This window comes from Pongo pygmaeus, chromosome 7 (genome assembly GCF_028885625.2).
Source record: "Pongo pygmaeus isolate AG05252 chromosome 7, NHGRI_mPonPyg2-v2.0_pri, whole genome shotgun sequence".
In the NCBI taxonomy this organism is placed as follows: Eukaryota; Metazoa; Chordata; class Mammalia; order Primates; family Hominidae; genus Pongo; species Pongo pygmaeus.
Window position 1 is genome coordinate 155,684,665 of NC_072380.2, and position 19,562 is coordinate 155,704,226.

Here is a 19,562-nt window from a genome sequence, read left to right on the forward strand (position 1 = left end):
CGGCGCGCCGCCCGCCCCGCCCCAGGGAACGCGAAAGTGGCGCGGGCCTGGACGGCGGGACGGACCACGTAGGGCGCTGAGGAAGTCGCGCCACCTGGGCGGGGCTCCGGGCACCTCCCCCCTCGGCCGGCCTGGCGCTGTGGTTCGCTCCGGGCGCGCTGGGCGCGCGAGCTCCCAGGAGGCCTGGCGGGCACCGTAACCAGCGCCGCGGACACCTGCACCAGCGCCGCGGACCCCGCAGGACCCCGCGCCCGCCGCCGCCGCGATGCTGGGGCTGCTGGTGGCGTTGCTGGCCCTGGGGCTCGCCGTCTTTGCGCTGCTGGACGCCTGGTACCTGGTGCGCCTCCCGTGCGCCGTGCTGCGCGCGCGCCTGCTGCAGCCGCGCGTCCGTGACCTGCTAGCCGAGCAGCGCTTCCCGGGCCGCGTGCTGCCCTCGGACTTGGACCTGCTGCTGCACATGAACAACGCGCGCTACCTGCGCGAGGCCGACTTTGCGCGCGTCGCGCACCTGACCCGCTGCGGGGTGCTCGGGGCGCTGAGGGAGTTGCGGGCGCACACAGTGCTGGCGGCCTCGTGCGCGCGCCACCGCCGCTCGCTGCGCCTGCTGGAGCCCTTCGAGGTGCGCACCCGCCTGCTGGGCTGGGACGACCGCGCGTTCTACCTGGAGGCGCGCTTTGTCAGCCTGCGGGACGGCTTCGTGTGCGCGCTGCTGCGCTTCCGGCAGCACCTGCTGGGCACCTCACCCGAGCGCGTCGTGCAGCACCTGTGCCAGCGCAGGGTGAGCGGCCCCTGCCCCTGGCCCCGGAGCACGGCCTTTGTGGGACCTCCGGGGGCTCCTCCTAGTCCCTGGCCCCCTCCCCTAGGGAAGGCCCGCTGCCTGCACCTCTTTCGGGTACTGCTGGAGTCCTGCCTCTTACCGCTCCCGCCCCTCCCTCTCTACCGGGGGCATTCCTCACTGATGCCTTTGTTCGTGGGGGTTCCTAGGGTCCCCGAATCAACTCTTCATAGTCGGGCTTAGCGTGCTTCCCTCCTGCCATTTCTTAACCCGGCCCCTCACGGTTTCATGTTCACCCCTCTCCTCTCCTCTTGGGACTCTGTTCTGTGGCTGGAGTGCTGACCTCTCTGGTCCTTGGTCCTGAATATAAGCTGGAGAGGTGATCAGTTAGAAGAGGTTCCTAGGAGTTCCCGAGGACCTGAGCCCCACTTTCACACAGCTTAGAGCCGAAGGGCTGGGTTCTGGTCACCTGGGTTTGGGGTTGAAGTACTGAGCCGAGTAGCTGAAAGCCTTTTGGCCTTTCTGCAGTTGGAGAGAGGAGGGCCATGCACCTCCCCAGGGCTCGCTCCTTCCAGCAGGGCAGAACCGCCCCTGCAGCATGGCACCTGGGGCCCTGGGGACGGCCACTAGGCCCATGTGGCCAGAGCAGTTGCCTGAAAAGTTGCCTGGAGCGTCCATGCAGGAAGCCAGGGCCTGCCCACCCCTGGTGTGCCCTTAGGCAGGGCACTGCCCTCTCCGGTCTTGGACAGGTGCCTCCCGAGCAGAGGAGGGTCAACGTCTCATCTCAGTCCTGATGTTACAGGAAAGGGATTCAGATCCAGACCTCAAGAGAGGGTTCTTGGATCTTGTGTAAGAAAGAGTTCAGGGCGAGTCTGCAGCGCAAAGTGAAAGCAAGTTTATTAAGAAAGTAAAGTGGTGAAAGAATAGCTGCTCCGTAGACCGAGTAGGATGTTCCTGTAAGAGGAGGAACGCGTCCACCGTAGGTGCAATGCTTGTATATATGGGGAGGTGTGTTCTGCTACAAGGGTTTGTGATAAAGGAGTAATTTTCTTAATTACTATATTTTGCAAGAATCAATATTACTATCTTCTTCTTCTTTTTTTTTTTTTTTTCCAGACGGAGTCTCACTCTGTCGCCCAGGCTGGAGTGCAGTGGCGTGATCTCGGCTAACTGCAACCTCCGCCTTCCGGGTTCATGCCATTCTCCTGCCTCAGCCTCCCCACTAGCTGGGACTACAGCGCCCACCACCACGCCTGGCTAATTTTTTGTATTTTTAGTAGAGATGGGGTTTCAAAATTAGGAATGCCTTTGTTCTCCAGACATCGGGATATCTGGACACTCCCAAGTCTGGGTCTCTTTAGTAAACATTATTAATTTGTTCCCTTAACGGTGTTTGAAACGCTTGTTCCCCGGTGCCGTAAAGAAATAGCACCTGAACATAAATTAAATGTACTCAGCAAGGCCATTTTTACTTCCTGCAGAAAGGGTACACTCGCCAGCAGCTTTGCCATGAGAGAACACCGAACAAAGGAGACAGGGTCATCTATAACCTGATGCGTAACAATCGCTTGTATTTAAAGTGCGAACGGAATATTTAATCCATTTCAGCCAGGGATTTGCATCTTGATGCTCTGTGTTGATGGCTAAGGTCTGTTTTAGATCTCTTATTTTTACAGTAGACACCCTAGTTTTATTATTAGATGTAGAAGCAACCGGTGTGAGATCTAGAACTGAGGCTACTGAAGAAGGGGGAGATGGGGGAATAATGCGTATTTAAAAAAATACCTGGGGGGTCTTTTCCATTTATGTCAATCCCCATACCACAGAAGTGACTGAGGGCAGGTCTAGAGTTAGTTAAGGTGGAGGTAGTGCTAGAGAAGGACAGGGTTACATTGATAAAGCTGACGGTTCGAAGGGGTAGTCCTTTCAGTGAAATAGATGAGGGGTTTTAGATCTGCACAAACCTTTTTCGTGGAAGTTTAACTTTGCTCCTGAGCAGTTTAATGTATGTAGTCCATTTACTACGAGGTTGCCAGGCTGTAGGAGCAGAAAATTGGCGTCTGGACTGCAGGTCATTACAATAATGAGTGCTAGGGGTAACCGTGTCAATTAGAGGGCTGGGACATAAGTATTTGTGTGAAAAGGCTAGCTGTTGTTGATCTTTTACATTTCCGCAAGGTATGACAGAGCAAGCATTAAAGGCAGTGGTCCGAGGTGAGTTAGTTACAGGAATAACAAAGGAGCTAGTAACAGAATAAGGAAAGGAAAGGAAGCAATATAGAAGGTACATGAAAATTAAGCTTTCTTTAACTTTAACTTAGTAGGGCTTGGTCCTAGTACAGTCACCCATGATTCTGAGAGAAAGATTTTTCTTGACTGGAGTGTGGTGGGTCCATTTTTTTCTTGGCTCTGCGGACAGCAGTCTCAGTGGTTAACAGCATAAAATAGGGTTCTTCCCAGGCTGGCTCAAGTTTTTTCTTTCTGTCTTTTGATGAGGACGTGGTTTTCAGGCTGGTGCTGGTGTACTGGAAATTCTAGGGGTGGTACCTGTCCTAAAAGACTTTTAGTTCTGAGGGAAGGGAAAGTGGAAGATAAATTAAGTATATAATTTTTGCTGCGTATCCTGGGGCTTGAGGCCCCATGGTGATGCCTCCCGCACCATTCCTGCCCAGCGCTGCCCAGGGGACACTGCGGCCCTGCCTCCTCTTAAGCTCTTGGCCTTCTTGGAGCCTTCACTGCCCCTGTGCACTGTGGCCTTGGACATGATGGGCCTTGTGACTTACGCAGCCAGCTTCAGGCCTTAAGAAAGCTAAACACCATTTTATATTTGACAGTGCTTTTTGTATGATTTTATACCAGATAAGTTAAATTTTACCTTTATATTAATGTGCTATTAATGTTAAACTTAATACATTTTTTTTTTTTTTGAGACAGAGTCTCGGTCTGTCTCCCACGCTGGAGGCGCAGTGGCGCAATCTCAGCTCACTGCCAGCTTCGCCTCCTGGGTTCACGCCATTCTCCTGCCTCAGCCTCCCGAGTAGCTGGGATTACAGGCACCTGCCACCACGCACAGCTAATTTTTTGTATTTTTTAGTGGAGACGGGGTTTCACCGTGTTAGCCAGGATGGTCTCGATCTGACCTCATGATCCGCCAGCCTCGGCCTTCCAAAGTGCTGGGATTACAGGCTTGAGCCACCGCACCCGGCCAAACTTAATAAACTCTTGTAGACATTATTTATTCAATTTTAATGTCTGACTGTAGGGTAAGATTTTTATAGACTTTTTTTAAGCTTTTGTAATTTTTGTTAAAGAGCGGGTTAGTGCTTTAAGAAAAATCTGTTGTGCTTTTAACATTCAGTTCACAGAAAAAGTGCATGATACCCCTTTAACTTTAGCCAATATGTTTACACACAGAATTTCCTTGAAAATTAACATTTTAAAATTTGCTTAAATCTTTAAAACAAAATTTTTTTTAACCTTTTAATGTAGGTAAAAATCCATATTATGTCTCCTTATAATCTTGTTATTAAAAGTATATTTTATTTTTCTTACATACCTTGTATATAAACTGTTTTTTTTTAAAAATAATTTTACATTCAGGAGGCCTAATTTTAAATTATACACTATTTCTTGCATAAATTCCCTTTTATAGCTTTTCTTACAACTTTCACAGTCTTCAACATGTCTTAACTTTCTGCCTGCCTTTTACGCTATTTCTTTTTCCCAGTTTCACCCTCTATGTCTTCCTTTGATTTCTGTCTCTTCCAGTTTCTCTCTTACTTATTCTTTCCCTCTATATTTTAATCTCTTTCTCTGTCTCTCTTCTCTCTCTTCACTCTCTTCCTCCCCTCCTTCGTTTTTCCCTCCTGAGTTCTCCCGCTCCTGCAGCAGCAGGGCCAGGCAATGGCACTGGCCCCGGGGCATGCACTGCCTTCAGTTTCTCTCTCCGCCCCCACCATTCCCCTTTTTACTTTTTTTCCCCTTTCTTCCTACACTTAGTTTCTCGGGCTGGGTGGGATTTGCACGGCTGCAGTCCAGCCCGGGCGGCCCAGAGGCTTGGCAGATGCCTGCCACAAATTGCAAGAATTATGCCCTTTCACCTCCTCTGCTCTCTTCTGGCGCCGCTGTGCTTGCTGGTTTTGCTTTCTTTTTTTCTGACTTCCTCTCCTAGTTCTTTTTCCTGTCTGCTGGTCTTTCCTTTGTCTCTGCCAGCCACCTATGCTTCTGTTTTCCTCCCCCCTTCCCCAGGGGACCAACCGGTGGGAATGAAGCTTAGCCTTTTTCTCTCCCTGTGAAGAGGGGAAAAGGGAGTTTTTAATATATATATCTATATATCTATATATATTTTTTACTACTGGAAGTTTGTGTGAGGTTCAACCCCCTGAAATTAATGGAAGACTTAACCCCTCAAACCAGGGGTGTCTTGCCTTGCCTGCCCTGGGAGGTTGACCTGTTTCCTCCTTTCCCCCCAAAGGTCCCTTGTACACTTCACACTCGTGTTGTCCTCTCTGGCCGCTCCCCCAGGGGAGAATTAGGCCCCTCTTAGTGTAGGCGTGCTGGTATAAATCCCACGGCAGGATCTGCCCTAAGCCATATGAGGTCACTACGCAACCGGAACCATGGAGAGGACCCACTCACTGTCCAGCAGTACGACTCGTCACCATCCACACAAACACCACTGCAAGCGGGGTTGTCTGTGATCATTCACGCACACATACATTCAGCCTTCCAGAATTTCACCACCAAGGAAGTACTTTACCAGCTCCTGTGGCGTCTCGTTCCTTCGTCTGAGCACAGAGTTGTAGCCCTGGTGTGTGAGAATCGTTTACCTTAGGTTGCTGGCCAGTTTCTTTTTTTTTTTTTTTTCTGCATTGCTGAGAGTCCAGGTTTATTCGTCACACCAGGTGGGTCTCGATTTCTCATCCCTGAGGCCACTGCAGTGAGGCAGAGGAGCGTGCTCCCTCATGAGAGGACTGGAGACCGCCCCCGGAGGAGAATGTAGCCCCGTACGGATTGCCACCAAATTGCTTGAAATGCTTGTTCCCCGGTGCCGTCAAGAAGTAGCAGTTGAACATAAATTTAATTTACTCAGCAAGGCCATTTTTACTTCCTGCAGAAAGGACACACTTGCTAGCAGCTTTGCCACGAGAGTTCACCCAACAAAGGAAACAGGGTCATTTATAACCTGACGCGTCCACCCTACTGCTGTGTCCGGTTTCCACTGGTTGGGATGGGACCTCACCTTCTGTATTTGTCCCGATTGGCTAGCAACTTAGAACTTTTTAAAAGAGGCAAAGGCAGAGGAGAACAAAGGAAGGAAGGAATTTGTGGAATGCTGAGAAAGGTAAAAACACCTTCAAATAAGGAAGAGGAACAGGCTATGACCTAATGCCCGCTTGGACCAGTATAAGCATGCCAGGGCAAATATTTAGGCTAAATTGTGGGAGCTAAAAACGTAAAGTAGTACGTTGCTTTCTTTATTACTGCTAGCAGATATTTAAGAATGTTAGCACAGGTCTTTGAATAAATTTTGCTTCTAAGAGAAATTATTATTTATTCCTAATTAGATCGGTAGGAAAGTCTTTGAAGAGGAACCTCTGCTTTACTTTTTACAACTGTAAACATCTAGAGGCTTGGAATGCTTCACTTTCTGGGGATGCAGCCCAGCAGGCCCCAGCCTCATTTCCCAGCCCTCACTCAAAATGGAGTCACTCTGGTTCCAACTCCTCTGACACTGAGAGATCATGTCAGGGGTGAGGAAACTGAGGCTCAGAGGAGCAATGGCACTGCACAAAGCTGCACAGCTCCCTGGTCTTCTGTTTCTGTTGAGTCATGTGAACCAAAAAGTATCCGAGATATATCTCAGTCAATTTAGAAAGTTTATTTTGCCAAGGATAAGGACTCACCAGTCCTGACAACACGTGCCCAAGGTGGTCGGGGCACAGCTTGCTTTTATACATCTCAGGGAGGCACAATACATCTGTCAGTACATGTAAGATTCACATTGATGCCATCTGGAAGGGGGGCTTCCAGGTCATGGTAGATGTAAAAGTTTTCTGATTGGCAGTTGGTTGAAAGAGCTATTATCAGTAGAAAGCCATGTCTGGGTTAAGATACGGGTTGTGGAGACCTAGGTTTTATTATACAGATGAAGCCTCCAGGCTGCAGGCTTCAGAGGGAATAGATCGTAAATGTTCTTGTCAGACTTAAGGTCTGTGTTGTTAATGCTGGAGGGCATAACAGGCCTGTCCTACACCCTCTTCCATCGTGGCCTGGGCTAGTCTTTCTGGTTAAATGTGGAGGGCCCTGGCCTATTGGAGGAAGTTCATTCAGATGGTTGGGGGTACCTTCCGATGTTATTTTTTTTTACAGTCAGGAACCCCCTAAAAGGCCTAGATCTCTCTCTGCCCCCAGGTGCTGGACTCTGTATGTCTTTCATGCATCCAGAGTCCAGAGGCAAAGGCCACCAAGGCTGAGAGCCGGGCACGGAGGCCGAGGAGATGGGGAGCCAGGGTTGCTTTTCCGGGAAAGAGGGATAAAATCAGGCATGGGCTGGTTGGTGAGGTCCCTGTGGGAGGTGAAGGCTGGGACCCAGAACAGCAGACTCTTTCGATGATGTGGAAAGACCGCGGGTGCAGTTTGGGCAGGCTGAGCCAGGGTCTGGTCTTGCATGTTGAGAGGCTGGCCTGCGTTGATGTGGCCAAAGAGGAAGAGCTGGGCTGGGGTGAGTGTTGGTCACACGGTTGAAACTAGGTGGGGAAGGGAGTGGTCCAGGGGAGAGTGCAGGCCCAGCTCTGCTGGGACTTGCCATGGGGGTCCCGACTCATCTGCAGGGAAGGTCTGGGCTCTATCTCTGAGCACCTGTGTGTGCTGCTCACCCTGAAGTGGGGGTGAGCTTGTGCCTGTCCTGTCCTCTCATCCTGGGAGCTCCCAGTGCCCATCTGCAAGGCTGTGGACCCCTCAGGAGTGGCCTGGAGCCTGGCTCCCATTGCCACATGGTGGCTGTGTGTGCGGAGAGGGTTGATAGTGGAGTGGTCAGGCCCAGGCTGCCCTGGGGGATGAAGTGCCATCCTCTGGGTGCCCTGGAGAAAGAACAGGATTCAGTGAGCCCTGTCTGGTACCTTCCCGGAGGAGGGCTCCCATGCTGGCCCTCTCCACCCCTCTGTCCCCTGTCACCCTGAGGCCTCTGGATTTCCTGTCTGCCCTTCCCAACCTGCCAATTTCATGGGCTTCTGGCTGGGTTCTGGGGATGGCCCCTAGGGGAGATGGGCCTGGCATAAGCAGGGCCTTGTCAAGGTGGGTATGTAGGGGTAGCACAAGTATGCAGAGCCTGGGGAGGCATGGGCAAAGCATGGCAGGCGGCGGGGCAGGGGCTCTTAGAAGGTCACGGGCTGGGGAGCAGTGTGGGCAGCAGCCCAGAGGTGGGAAGGCCACAGCTTGGCTGGGTGTCCCCTTTCTGTCTTCTGCAGGTGGAGCCCCCTGAGCTGCCCGCTGACCTGCAACACTGGATCTCCTACAATGAGGCTAGCAGCCAGCTGCTCCGCATGGAGAGTGGGCTCAGTGATGTCACCAAGGACCAGTGACCGCCACCTTCACACCCTGTCTGCCCCGGCCACCATCCTGGTCCTGGGGACTGCCCAAAGATGGGCAGTCTGGGTCACACTCTGTTCCAGCTGGAGTGGCCTCCTGACCAGCCTGGCCCACCCCGCTCCACCCACTGGGCCCCCCCCCCAGTTATTGATACCCCCCTGTGCTGGGCTCCACGCTAGGCAGAGGGAGGAGTGGCATTGGCATTCTGAGCCAGCTCTGCCCTCAAGGTGAGGATGGATGGGCAAAGGGGAGTCCTGCCTGGCCTTATGATGAGGCCACTCGTGTGGGCCTAGGTAGAGGAGGATGGTGCCTGGAGCAGAGGGACCCACAAGTGCCTCCTGAGCCTAGATCCTGGCTCGGACCACTGCAAGGGCCGAGGCAGGGCCAGACCAGAGCATCCTGGGTATAGGCCTGGGCTCTCCAGGGCCTGGGCCTGATTCAGGTGCAGTGGGCACTCCTGAAGGGTCAGAGCAGCATCTGCCAGGCAGCCCCCTCTGGCTTCCGCTGAGGTGGATGCAGGCCTGGGGCAGAGCCTGGGTGGTCAGAGGCCGGGGCTAGAGGCAGATGGAAGGGAGGCATTTGCCGACAGAGGATGGGGCACCCGGGCTCCCCGGTCGGCCTTGCCTCCTCCTCCTCCACTTCCAGTCAGGCTGGATGGGAGGGTAGCCTTGTGGCTGAGAGGGGCCAGACTAGGTGGCACAGGGCCTCCTGGAAAGACAGCAGGCTTCCTGCTGGGGGTTCCCTTGTTGGAGGGAATGGAGCGGGCATGGGACTCTGCAGGGGCGTCCTTGTCCACTCGCACCCCTCGGTGCCCACCAGGGCCATGCTCTGTGACCTGGGCTGATCCCTGCCCTCTCTGGGCCTATAGCACCACAGGCCTCTGTACCCCCTTAGAGCTGCCCCTCTCTGGCCTGGCCAGCAGGCGTCTTCTTAACTCCTCTGTCCTCTATATTTAGTGTGTTCCTTGTCAGCTGCTGGGCCGGCCCTGCCTTGCGCTAGCAGAGCCTCTCCTGTTAGCTTCTCAGGTCTCCCTAATGGAGACACCAGGCTACTAGGACACTGGCCGGGGCCACCCCCTCCTGCCTAATGCCTCACCTTACAGCTGGGGGAACTGAGGCTTGGAATGGCCCAGAGTCACCAAGGCAAAGTTGGGGCTGGTCCCAGCCTGAGGCTCCAGCTGATGCCCTCAGCTCCCAGAGAGGGGGGTGCCCCATCTAGCTGGGTGCAGGGGTCACTGCTTGTCAGCTCAGGGCCCTGTGCCCGCCTGCTTGTGCCCCTACATCTGTGCCTGCACATCCAGAACCGCCTCCTTGCCGCTGCCTCCAGGAAGCCCACCTTGAGCCAGAGTCAAGAGCTACCGCGCTGCCCCTGATAGAACACGCCTGCCCCTACTGCTGTTCTTGCCTTACAACCACCGTGGGAAAGCTGCAACCTTTCTGTTTTTTTTTAAAGAAAGCCCAACATTAAAGGGTTTTCATCACAAGTGTGCTGGGGAGGGCCTTGTTTCTGAGCTCCCATCACCACCACCACCATCATCCATGCAGGGGCGGAGGTGGGACCAGGGAAGCTGGGGCCCATTCCCAAGATGGGTTTTCTAGCATGGGGGGCTATCCAGGCTTGTTGGGCTCCCATGAACTTAGGGATCAGGCTGGCAGGGCAGGACTTGTCCCCATCCCATGGGGCATAGGACAGGCCAAGAAGGTGCTGTCCAAAGCCCCCTGGGGAGCCCTTCCTGCTCCAGCCCTCCTGGTTCCCAGCTCTTGAGGCTTGCAGCCCCATCTACAGATGCCAGCTCCAGGTAATCCCGGAGGTTCAGGGATTACCCTGGCGGTCATGCCCCAGACTCTGGGTCTGGGCCTCCAGGCTCCCAAAGCCTTGGGCAGGGTGTGGGTAGCCATTGGGGGCAGAGGTCAATGGACTTTGGTGGGTGGACAGGAGGCAGAGAGAGCATGGGGGCTGTTCTGCAGGCCCTTCAAAAGGGGTGGGGAGAAGTGGGACCCTCCTGGACATAAAGGTGAGGTGGGGTGTGTCCACATCCATGCTCTGACCACCTTCCCGGGAGGGTCCAGAAGGCTCTGAGGGCCAGGGAAAGAGTGGGCACTTGGAAACAGCTATGGAACCGGCATTTAGTGATGGGGCAGTAGGGCTGGGGAGGGGAAGCAAACTTGCTCAGCAAATCTGGGGTCTGCAGCCAGCGTGGTTGGCCAGAAGCCTCTGTGCTTTCTGTGGGGTCCTTGGGGGAGGCGGCTCGTGGGGTCGCCACGGGTGTGTGAGCTGAGTGTTGCCAGACAAGCTTCCCAATGGGGCTGCAGACGAAGCTGTGGGGATGCCATCCAGCTGATAGTCCTGACCATCTGCCTGAGGCCTGGAGCAGGGCGGGAGCCACAGGACAGGGTGCCTGGGCCTTGGGAGGGTACCATGTGATGATGCCACTGCGGTCCCTGGCTCAGCAGCTGTCCCCGGGTCGTGGAAGGCACATTGGCCTGGATAGGGAGTAGGGCTCAGTAACTGGACTAGGGATGAGTGTATCCAGTGTGCATATGCATGTGCGTGCCTGTGTGCATTTGTGTATGTGTGTGTGTGTGCGCGCGCGAGATTCAAGGTGGTTGAATGAGCAGCACCCGCAGGCCTCTGGGGCTTCTCTCTCCATGCAGAGGCTGAACACCCTGGGCTGTCATAGGCTGGCTCAGAGGAAGGTTTGAGCCAGCAGGGCCCTCTCTTGGTCTTATTTTTGGAGGACGGGCTGACCACAGGGTGGAGGAGGGCCCTTGCTGTCTGTGGTGGTGCTGATTGCTGCCAGCAGGACTGGCCCGGGTCAGGGAATGGGCAGCTGGGATTGGAAGTGAACCAGTGCCTTGTCCTGGTGGGGCCACTGGAGCCCACTCTGCTCCTGTGAGCCTGCCACCTCGGAGAAGTTAGAGGGCAGCGACTGCTTCGGCCCGCGTCCTTCCCCCAAGGCCAACAGCTGCAGAATTTCTGCCCCAGCCGCCCCCACCCTCGGAGGTGTCTGCACAGTGTCCAGGTGTCGGGTACAGGAAGCCCTTGGTGGATGCTGGTGAAGAAGGGACAGGTACAGGGTATGGGAGTGTGTCCGGAGGTCCTGGGGTGGTGGCTGTGCATGGGTCCGTCGTCCTGGGGGAGGAGGCACTGTGCCCTCTGATGGCCAGGTGGACAGAGTCACAACTGCTTTGGTGGGTGTCCCCGGGGCTCACCCTGGGTCAGTTGCCTGCTCAGTCTCGGCATCCAGCCACCGCCTCTGGGCTCAGTCAGCTGACTGGCCACTGTTGTGTCCCTTCAGAGCCCAGGGACACAGATCCCCACATCTGAGGCCTTGCTGAGTGGAGTTCTACTGTGCCTGGTGTCCAGAATTCTGGGACAGCAGGACCATCGCCCACCTCATGGATAGGGAAACAGACTAGGGCAGGGAATTCCCAGTATGGCCGCCAGGGGCTCAATGAGGCAGGCCAAAGGGGCTGATTCGTCCCAGGCCCAGGCCGCCGCTCCCCGCATGACTTCCCCTCTGGACACCTGCGAGTTGGGGGCACCCTTGGAGAGGTAGAGGGTCTTGCTCCTGAGGGCGGGGAGGGACGCCCTGCGGTCTGCACACCCCTCTCCTTTATCTTTAGAGATTTCTTAAAGCTACGGAAGACTAGCGCTGGCTGCTCTGATCTCTCCGCGGTAGTTGGGTTCACAAGCGCCTCCGCTTCCCCTCCGCGCAGTAGGGCCTAGCGGCACGGGTGGGCGCCCCTCTCCCTCCCCTCCACCGCCACCTCTTGCGGCTAGCTGCTTCCCCGCCAGCTTTACCCACGTCCTGCGACGGTCACGGATGCGACGCCCACTCACCTCCCTAGACCCCGCGCGCCCGGGTGGTGAGCGCCTGGCCTCCGCTAGCCCTACCCCGTGGGCGCGCCCTCCCGAGGTCCCTCCCTGGCCGTGGCCTCCCCACGCATTTCCTGGGAGGGTCGCGGCGACAGGCAGGGCAGGTGGGCGTCCTCCAGGCCGGCCGAGAGGGCCAGGGCTCTCTGAACTCTGTGCTGCGGGCCCCTGGGGTCCAGGCGGCCCAGGTGCGCGCGCAGTGCAGGTTCCAGGCAGAGCGCACAGGGTCGCCGCGTGCTCGCGGTGCGCGCTCTGGAAGGAGTCTTCGTGGCGCGGGTTCCGGGACTCGGGCGCGCGCCCTCTGCTGGCCGTGCGGGCTCAGCACCGGGGGCCCCCCGCAGGTGCCCTCCCAGGGATGGGGGCACCTGCTGAGCCTTCCCCACTGCGCTCCGAAAGAACCTGGAGGCCTCATCCCCATTGCGCCGCTGGGGACGCTGCCAGAGATGCGGCGACTTCTTGCTCCGTCCCTCTGGTGAGGCCAAGGCCCTGGCCCCTTGGCTCCAATCCAGGCCCTGGTGAGGCCCTTGGAGGTCCGGCCATGACCCAGGGGATGGGCCCTAACGGGAAGCCACGCCGCCGGCCCGGTGCTGGCCAGCGGGGAGGCCCCGGGGAGCCCTTCAAGGGGGCCTCTCTGGCAGCTTTCTCTGGTCCGGGCTGCTCCCCAGGAGAGCATTTAATTCCTGGTATTTCTGGGAGGGTGTAGAGGTAGGGGGTGGGTTCTGACATCTGGGCCCTCCATAGACAGAGGTGAGCTCTCACAGGGGTCCTAGGCGACCCCCGCCACTGCCCTGGTTACTCCCGCATGCTCCTCGAGTATGCCCAGCTGGTCAGACCACAGCCTGCTGCATACCACTCCCACCCCAGCAGCCACAGGTGCCCGCAAGACCCCACGGGCGTGGCCCAGCTGATGTGTGGGGCCTTAGAACCCAAGACCTAGCTGGGCAGCGCTTAGAAGGTGTGCAGCCCAGGAGACACCAGGGGACTGGGGCCTGGAGAGGGGCAGTGTCCAGGGGTGGCTCAGGTCCACAGCAGCCGGTGCTCCCCATTGGCTCTGCCCACCTCCCGACAGGGGTGACAGTGGCACAGAGCACTGTGACTGTGATGGACAGCCAGGGCCAGGCAGAGGGGGAATCGAGCCTGGAAGTCAGGTCTCCTGGGTCCTGAGAACCCTGGGCTCCTCCTCTAATCTCAGCTGTCCCAAGGGGACAGTGGGCAGTTGTCAGAGGAGGTGACTGAAACCATGGAGCTGTGTGGTACCAGCAGGGCCGGGTGCACACACCCAGGAAGACCCCTTGGGCTGGGCAGGCAGAGCCAGATGTATCCACCCTTGGAGGAAAGTGGATTCCAACTCTGAGCTTCCTTTCCACTCTAGGGTGGGAGTGATGCCTCCAGGGTTTACAGAGGAGATTCTTTGCGGGAGGAGATGTTCCCTGGGCTAGGGAACAGGTCCTGGTCTGAGATGCCAGGCTAGTTTGCATCAGGAAAGGGGCCCAGGAGGCATTTCTCCCCCTAAGTCTCTGTTTTCCTATCTGTGAAATAGGTCACAGAGGCTCTGGGTGAGAGGGAGGAGCAGGTGCCTAGAATGTGCTGTCCTTCAGCCTGGCTCTCCTGAAGGCCAGTTCTGCAGGGTTTCAGTGCCCAGGAAGGACAAAAGTCATCTCCACTCTTGGCTTAGTTATGTTTTATAAGTGTGGGGTATGGAAGGCAGAGCGTGCCCCGGTGTGGTTCTCTCCCCTCAGACCCCATGAGTGAGCTGTGCCACAGCAGCAGGAAGCAGTGGGAGGTGATCACAGGTGGAGCCAGGCCCCGTCAGAGAGGTGGTGCCTGAGGAGCACCTTGCCAGGCCCCGTCAGAGAGGAGGTGCCTGAGGAGCACCTTCTGCCCTGCTGCCCTGGGTTCAGAGCTCCGAGTTGCAGAGGTCTCGGAAGCAGCAGAAGATCAGGTGGGCGGCCCCGATGCTGTCGGGGTCAGTGGCCACACAGGAGCGGGAGCAGGAGCGGGTCACCACGGGGCTCTGGTTGAAGGGGTACTCTGCAGGGTGGGCCAGTGTCAGAACCCGCACTCCCCTGCAGCGCCTGCCTGCCGCTGCACTGCTCCCAACCGCCGTCACCTGACCTCGTCCTCCGTGCAATCCCTGTTCCCAATAGCCCACATCTGTGAAGCCACCCAGGGCCAAGCCCTCCTCTGACTGTGACCTGTTCATGAATTATTAGGCCTTGTTGGACCTCTGAAGTGCCTGCGCTGAGATGGGAGCCCGAGCCCAGAGGCTGTGGCAACACCACCCAGTGGGTCTGTGTCAGAGCTGGGGTTTGAGCCCCCCAGGGGACCGTGGCCATTAAGCCCCACCCACCTCCAGCACCTGGTGCCCCAGGACTGGGTCTCTGAGGGGGCTGTGCCACCCTCGTGGAAGGCACCCCTGCCAAGGTGTGGCAGCCTGTTCTGCCCATCCCACCTGCTGCCTTTTGGGCCGAGAGGAGCACCAGCAAAGGAGGAAGGCATTTGGGGGAGGGGGCCCTGACTCCAGTGCACCCAGGGCTGCCGTGGGGCCTGGCCTCACCTGCCTCCACCGTCACCAGCGTGGTCATGCAGGCTGTGTCCTCCGGCTTGCAGCGGGTAATGGTCCTGCAGGAAGCACTGGTCATGGGCTGCTCGCAGGTGTAGCACTTGAGGGCCTCACCTGGGTGAGGGATGGGGACAGAACCTCATCACCTGACCTCGGGGGCCTCATCCTGGAACCAGGAGGCAGGGGCTGAAGGAGTCTCGCTGACATCTTTCAAGGCCCGGGGAGCCCTTCAAGGGGCCTCTCTGGCAGCTTTCTCTAACTGAGCTGAGCCACAGACTTGAATGCTGCATCCCTCCACCAAGCCTCAGTCTCCCTTCCTGCAGAATGGAGCCATGACCCCTGTCCCAGGGTGAAGCTGGGCTCTGGGACCCAGGAGGCTCACTGAGAATGAGGAGGGTGAGCCTCATGGGGGCCTAAGGAGGCTCTCAGCCACAAAGCACCCCCAACAGCCCCATCCCCCTAGGAGGTGGGCAGACAAGCTCAGAGGCAGGGTCCCCACCAGCCTGCGGCCCACTCACCACAGCCCATGCTCCAGGCTGCCACGAGCAGCAGCTGCACAGCCCAGCGAGAGGCCATTGCTCCGTGCTCAGAAGCGATGGGAGGTAGCCAGCCTCACATCAAGGATTTATACCCAGCCCCTTGGGCACCGGCTCCTGGGCGGTGGCAGAACCGGCCGTGTGAGTCAGGAAGGTGATAAAGGGCCCAGTGGGGAGGCAGCTGGCAGAAACATGGCAGGTGGGCAGGGAGCTGGATCTGGGAGCTCTGTCTGAGGATGATGGCCCTGCCCTCTGCTTGCACACCTTCAACACTGGGGAACTCACTCTTCCCCAGCCATGTCCAGTGGTCCTGGGACAGCTCTGACAGAGAAGGCCTTTCCCGCTAAGCTCAGACTGCCCCTCTGATGAGCCCCCATGTCCTGGCTGTGCCTCTGGGGTTCACATAGGCCACCCAGCCCCAGCCTGGGGGACCCTTAAGACCCGGGTTCATTGTAGCCTCTGCCCTTGTTGCTCTAGCCCTGCCTGGCACCCCCTCCCTGCAGCCTGGCCTGCAGCCCTCTCCACAGACCTCTATCTGGTCTATGTACACCTGATACACACCTACAAAGTAGAAGCCAGAGGTAGGAAGCAGATGTCAGGTGAGGGTAGCGTGGGCCAGCTAGACCACTCTCAGGCTGACAAGGTTGGGCCCAGGAGTGGCCCCTCATCACTGCCAGCCCCTTCCCACTAATGGCCTTTAGACCAAACCTGAGTTTCTTGGTTTTAGGTGCCTGACAATAGGATTCTGCTCACCCTCCAGCTTCCTGGCCTGACTGTGTTGTCTGCTCTTTACTGTGTGCCCCCCACGACACCCTGTTCCACACGCATGCCTGCCTTTGCCATACCGCTCAATGACCACATTGCCTGGTCTCCCTTCTGATGTCCCACATCTTCCCCAGGCTGTGAGACCCACTAAGGTGCCCCTCTCCACGGTCCTTCCAGGTATACCAGCCTCTCTGGTTTCTCCGTCCTGTGATGTCCTAATGGGTGGTTGTATAGATGGATGAGTTGATGCATGGATGGACGGATGGGGGATGGATGAATGGGGGATGAATAGGCGATGGATAGGGGATGGATGGATAGATGGGTGGGGGATGGATGGATAGATGGATGGATGGATGGGTGGATGGATGGATGGGTGGATGGATGGATGGGTGGATGGATGGGTAGCTGGATGAGTGGGGGATGAATATGGGATGGATGAGTGGATGGTGGGAGATGGATAGGAAATGGGTGGAGGATGTATGGGTGGATAAGTCGGGGATGAATGGAGGATGGGTGGGGGATGGATGGATAGATGGATGGATGGGTGGATGGATGGGTGGATGGATGGGTAGCTGGATGAGTTGGGGATGAATATGGGATGGATGGGTGGATGGTGGGAGATGGATGGGAAATGGGTGGAGGATGTATGGGTGGATGGGTCGGGGATGAATGAAGGATGGGTGGGGGATGGATGGATAGATGGATGGATGGGTGGGTGGATGGATGGGTGGATGGATGAGTGAGGGATGAATATGGAATGGATGGGGGATGGATGGGGAATGGGTGGAGGATGTATGGGTGGATGGGTGGGGGATGAATGGAGGATGAGTGGGGGACGGATAGATGGCTGGATGGGTAGATGGATAGATGGAAGGATGGGTGGATGGATGGGGGATGGATAGGAAATGGGTGGAGGATGTATGGATGAATGGATAGGGGATGAATGGAGGATGGGTGGGGGATGGATGGATAGATGGATGGATGGGTAGATGGATGAGTGGGGGGTGAATATGGAATGGATGGGGGATGGATTGGATGGATGGACGGATGGATGGGGGATGAATGGGAAATGGGTGGAGGATATATGGGTGGATGGGTGGGGAATGAGTGGAGGATGGGTGGATGGATGGGTGGATGGATGAGTGGGGGATGAATATGGGATGGATAGATGGATGGATGGGTGGATAGATGGGGGATGGATGGGAAATGGGTGGAGGATGTATGGGTGGATGGGTGGGAGATGAGTGGAGGATGAGTGGGGGATGGATAGATGGCTGGATGGGTAGATGGATAGATGGATGGGTGGGTGGATGGATGGATGGGTGGATGGATGGGTAGATGGATGAGTGGAGGATGAATATGGGATGGATGGGGGATGGATGGGGAATGAGTGGAGGATGTATGGGTGGATGGGTGGGAGATGAGTGGAGGATGGGTGGGGGATGGATAGATGGATGGATGGGTAGATGGATGAGTGGGGGATGAATATGGGATGGATGGAGGATGGATGGGGAATGGGTGGAGGATATATAGGTGGATGGGTGGGGGATGAATGGAGAATGGGTGGGGGATGGATAGATGGATGGATGGGTGGATGGATGGATGGGTGGATGGATGGATGGGTGGATGGATGGGTAGATGGATAAGTGGGGGATGGATGGGGAATGGGTGGAGGATGGATGGGTGGATGTGTGGGGGATGAAGGGAGGATGAGTGGATGGATGGGGGATGGATGGGTGGATGGGCAGAGGATGGGTGGGTGGATGCATGGATGGTTGTTGGATAGATGTGTGGATGGGTGGATTTCAGAAGGATGGATGGATGGAAGATGGGTGGATAGGTGGGTGGAGGATGGATGGATGAATGGGGGAAAGATGTGTGGATGGATTATTGAATGAATGACATTTGAGAGAGTTGGTGGGTGAAAAAATGAATGAATGGATGGGAGAATTCAGGGATGGAGGGATGGGTGGCTATAAAAGTGGTGGCAGACAAATGTGTAGTGAGTGGGCCCTTCCGAGGCAGAATTCGATGCTGGAAGGAGCTCTGGGCTGGCACCGGGAATCCTGGATTCTGGTCTTGGCCTACTGCTCTCTCCATTTGTGGCCTTGGTGTGGCCCCTTTTTCCCTCCAGTGTTTGGTTTTCTGTTTATAGTTGTGAAAGCTGAAGTGACCTGGCCTTGTGGGCTGAGGTGAGTTGTGTGAGGCTGTGGGATGGTTGCAAGAAAGCCAAGGGAGGGCGTAGTTACTGCAAATCAAACAAAGGGGCTGACATGGGTTGGTGCACAGATGGCAACCAAGAGCAGCCTCTCCCCAGGGCTTGGTCCACAGACACACCCAGATGTTTCGAGAGGAGTCAGAGACTGTCCAGTTCTGGAGCCTGAGCTCCACCCAGCCTCCCGTGTAGCCCATGTCTACTCACAAGGACTCTCACCCCACTTTCTTTCATCTATAAACTGGTCAGGGGCACAGTGCAGGTGTACTTGGGGCAGAGGTGGGCGGATGCTGAGGACAGGGGCACTGCTCTCAGCTGCTGCTTGCATTGGCTTCGAAAGGGAGGGAAGTCCTCAGAGGGTGCTCTGGGCGGGAGTAGCAGCCAGCAGAGGGGCACAGGCAGCCTTTCCGCTGTGTGGGAAGAGTGGGCACTAACTTGGCCCATCCCTGAGCCCAGCACCCTATTGGCAGGTGGAAAAGCAGCACTGTGTCAGACAAAACTCAAGCAGGGAGAATTTATGCCCTAGTTAGGCGACTGCCTTCCCCTCCTCCTGCCTCTCCATGAATCCACACCTTTTCCCAAAATGTGGAACCAGGAGACGAGGTTTTTTGAGGGCAGCTCAATCCCCCAAACCCCGGAGTTCTCATCCATGATAGGCCTGCAGCACTGAGCCAGTTCAAACCAAGCCCCAGCTATCTGCCATGTCAGCCTGGTCTCTTTCCCAGGGGCCCGGCCCTTTCTCCTTGACTACACTCTCCACCCTCCACTCAGACCAGCTAAAATGCAAACTGGCCTATGGCACTGCTCTTCCCAGAAACGCTCCCTGGCTCTCCACTGCCTTCAGCATGCAGTCAAAAAGCCCCACCACCACCGTTGGTGTTTGATGCTTGCCCTGTCTGGGCTGGCCTGAGGGACTACTGGACTGTCATCTCCTCAAGTAGAACATGTTTCCATTTCTCTAAGAATCCTTCTCCCACAGCCTGGGTCTGAGCAAATGACTGTTGAGCAGCATTTGCTGGAGGATGGATGGATGGATGGATGGATGGATGGATGGATGGATAGATGGGGGATGGATGGAGGATGGATGGATGGATGGATGGGTAGATGGAAGGGGGATAGATGGATAAATGGGTAGGTGCATGGGTGGATGGATGGGGGATGGATGAATGGATGGGTGGGTGGATGCGTGGATGGATGGGTGAGTGGATGGATGGGTGGGTGGATGGATGGGGGACAGAAGAG

The 19,562-nt window shown here is 56.5% G+C and overlaps 2 protein-coding genes and 1 long non-coding RNA gene across 5 annotated transcripts; 1 reads left to right on the forward strand and 2 right to left on the reverse strand.

Moving 5' to 3' along the window:
* Nucleotides 1–37: 37 nt before the first annotated feature.
* THEM6 (thioesterase superfamily member 6) lies at nucleotides 38–9,848 on the forward strand. Of its 3 annotated transcripts, none has more exons than XM_054499012.2 (2): nucleotides 38–778; nucleotides 8,245–9,848. In XM_054499012.2, exons 1-2 carry the CDS (start codon nucleotides 266–268, stop codon nucleotides 8,356–8,358), a joined length of 627 nt encoding a protein of 208 aa, XP_054354987.1. In that variant the 5' UTR covers nucleotides 38–265; the 3' UTR covers nucleotides 8,359–9,848. The 3 variants fall into 3 exon arrangements, with proteins under 3 accessions (XP_054354987.1, XP_063525232.1, XP_054354988.1); XM_063669162.1 differs by having other exon boundaries at nucleotides 91–892; XM_054499013.2 differs by having other exon boundaries at nucleotides 96–619.
* LOC134740052 (uncharacterized) lies at nucleotides 2,690–6,463 on the reverse strand. Its single transcript, XR_010127312.1, has 2 exons — nucleotides 5,535–6,463; nucleotides 2,690–3,344 (listed from the first exon to the last, which is right to left on the reverse strand). It is a non-coding gene; the product is annotated as an uncharacterized LOC134740052 (long non-coding RNA).
* Nucleotides 9,849–13,977: 4,129 nt separating the features above from the next.
* SLURP1 (secreted LY6/PLAUR domain containing 1) lies at nucleotides 13,978–15,401 on the reverse strand. Its single transcript, XM_054498860.1, has 3 exons — nucleotides 15,323–15,401; nucleotides 14,799–14,918; nucleotides 13,978–14,272 (listed from the first exon to the last, which is right to left on the reverse strand). The coding sequence occupies exons 1-3, from the start codon at nucleotides 15,378–15,380 to the stop codon at nucleotides 14,139–14,141; spliced, it is 312 nt and encodes a 103-aa protein (XP_054354835.1). The 5' UTR covers nucleotides 15,381–15,401; the 3' UTR covers nucleotides 13,978–14,138.
* Between the last annotated feature and the right edge of the window lie 4,161 nt (nucleotides 15,402–19,562).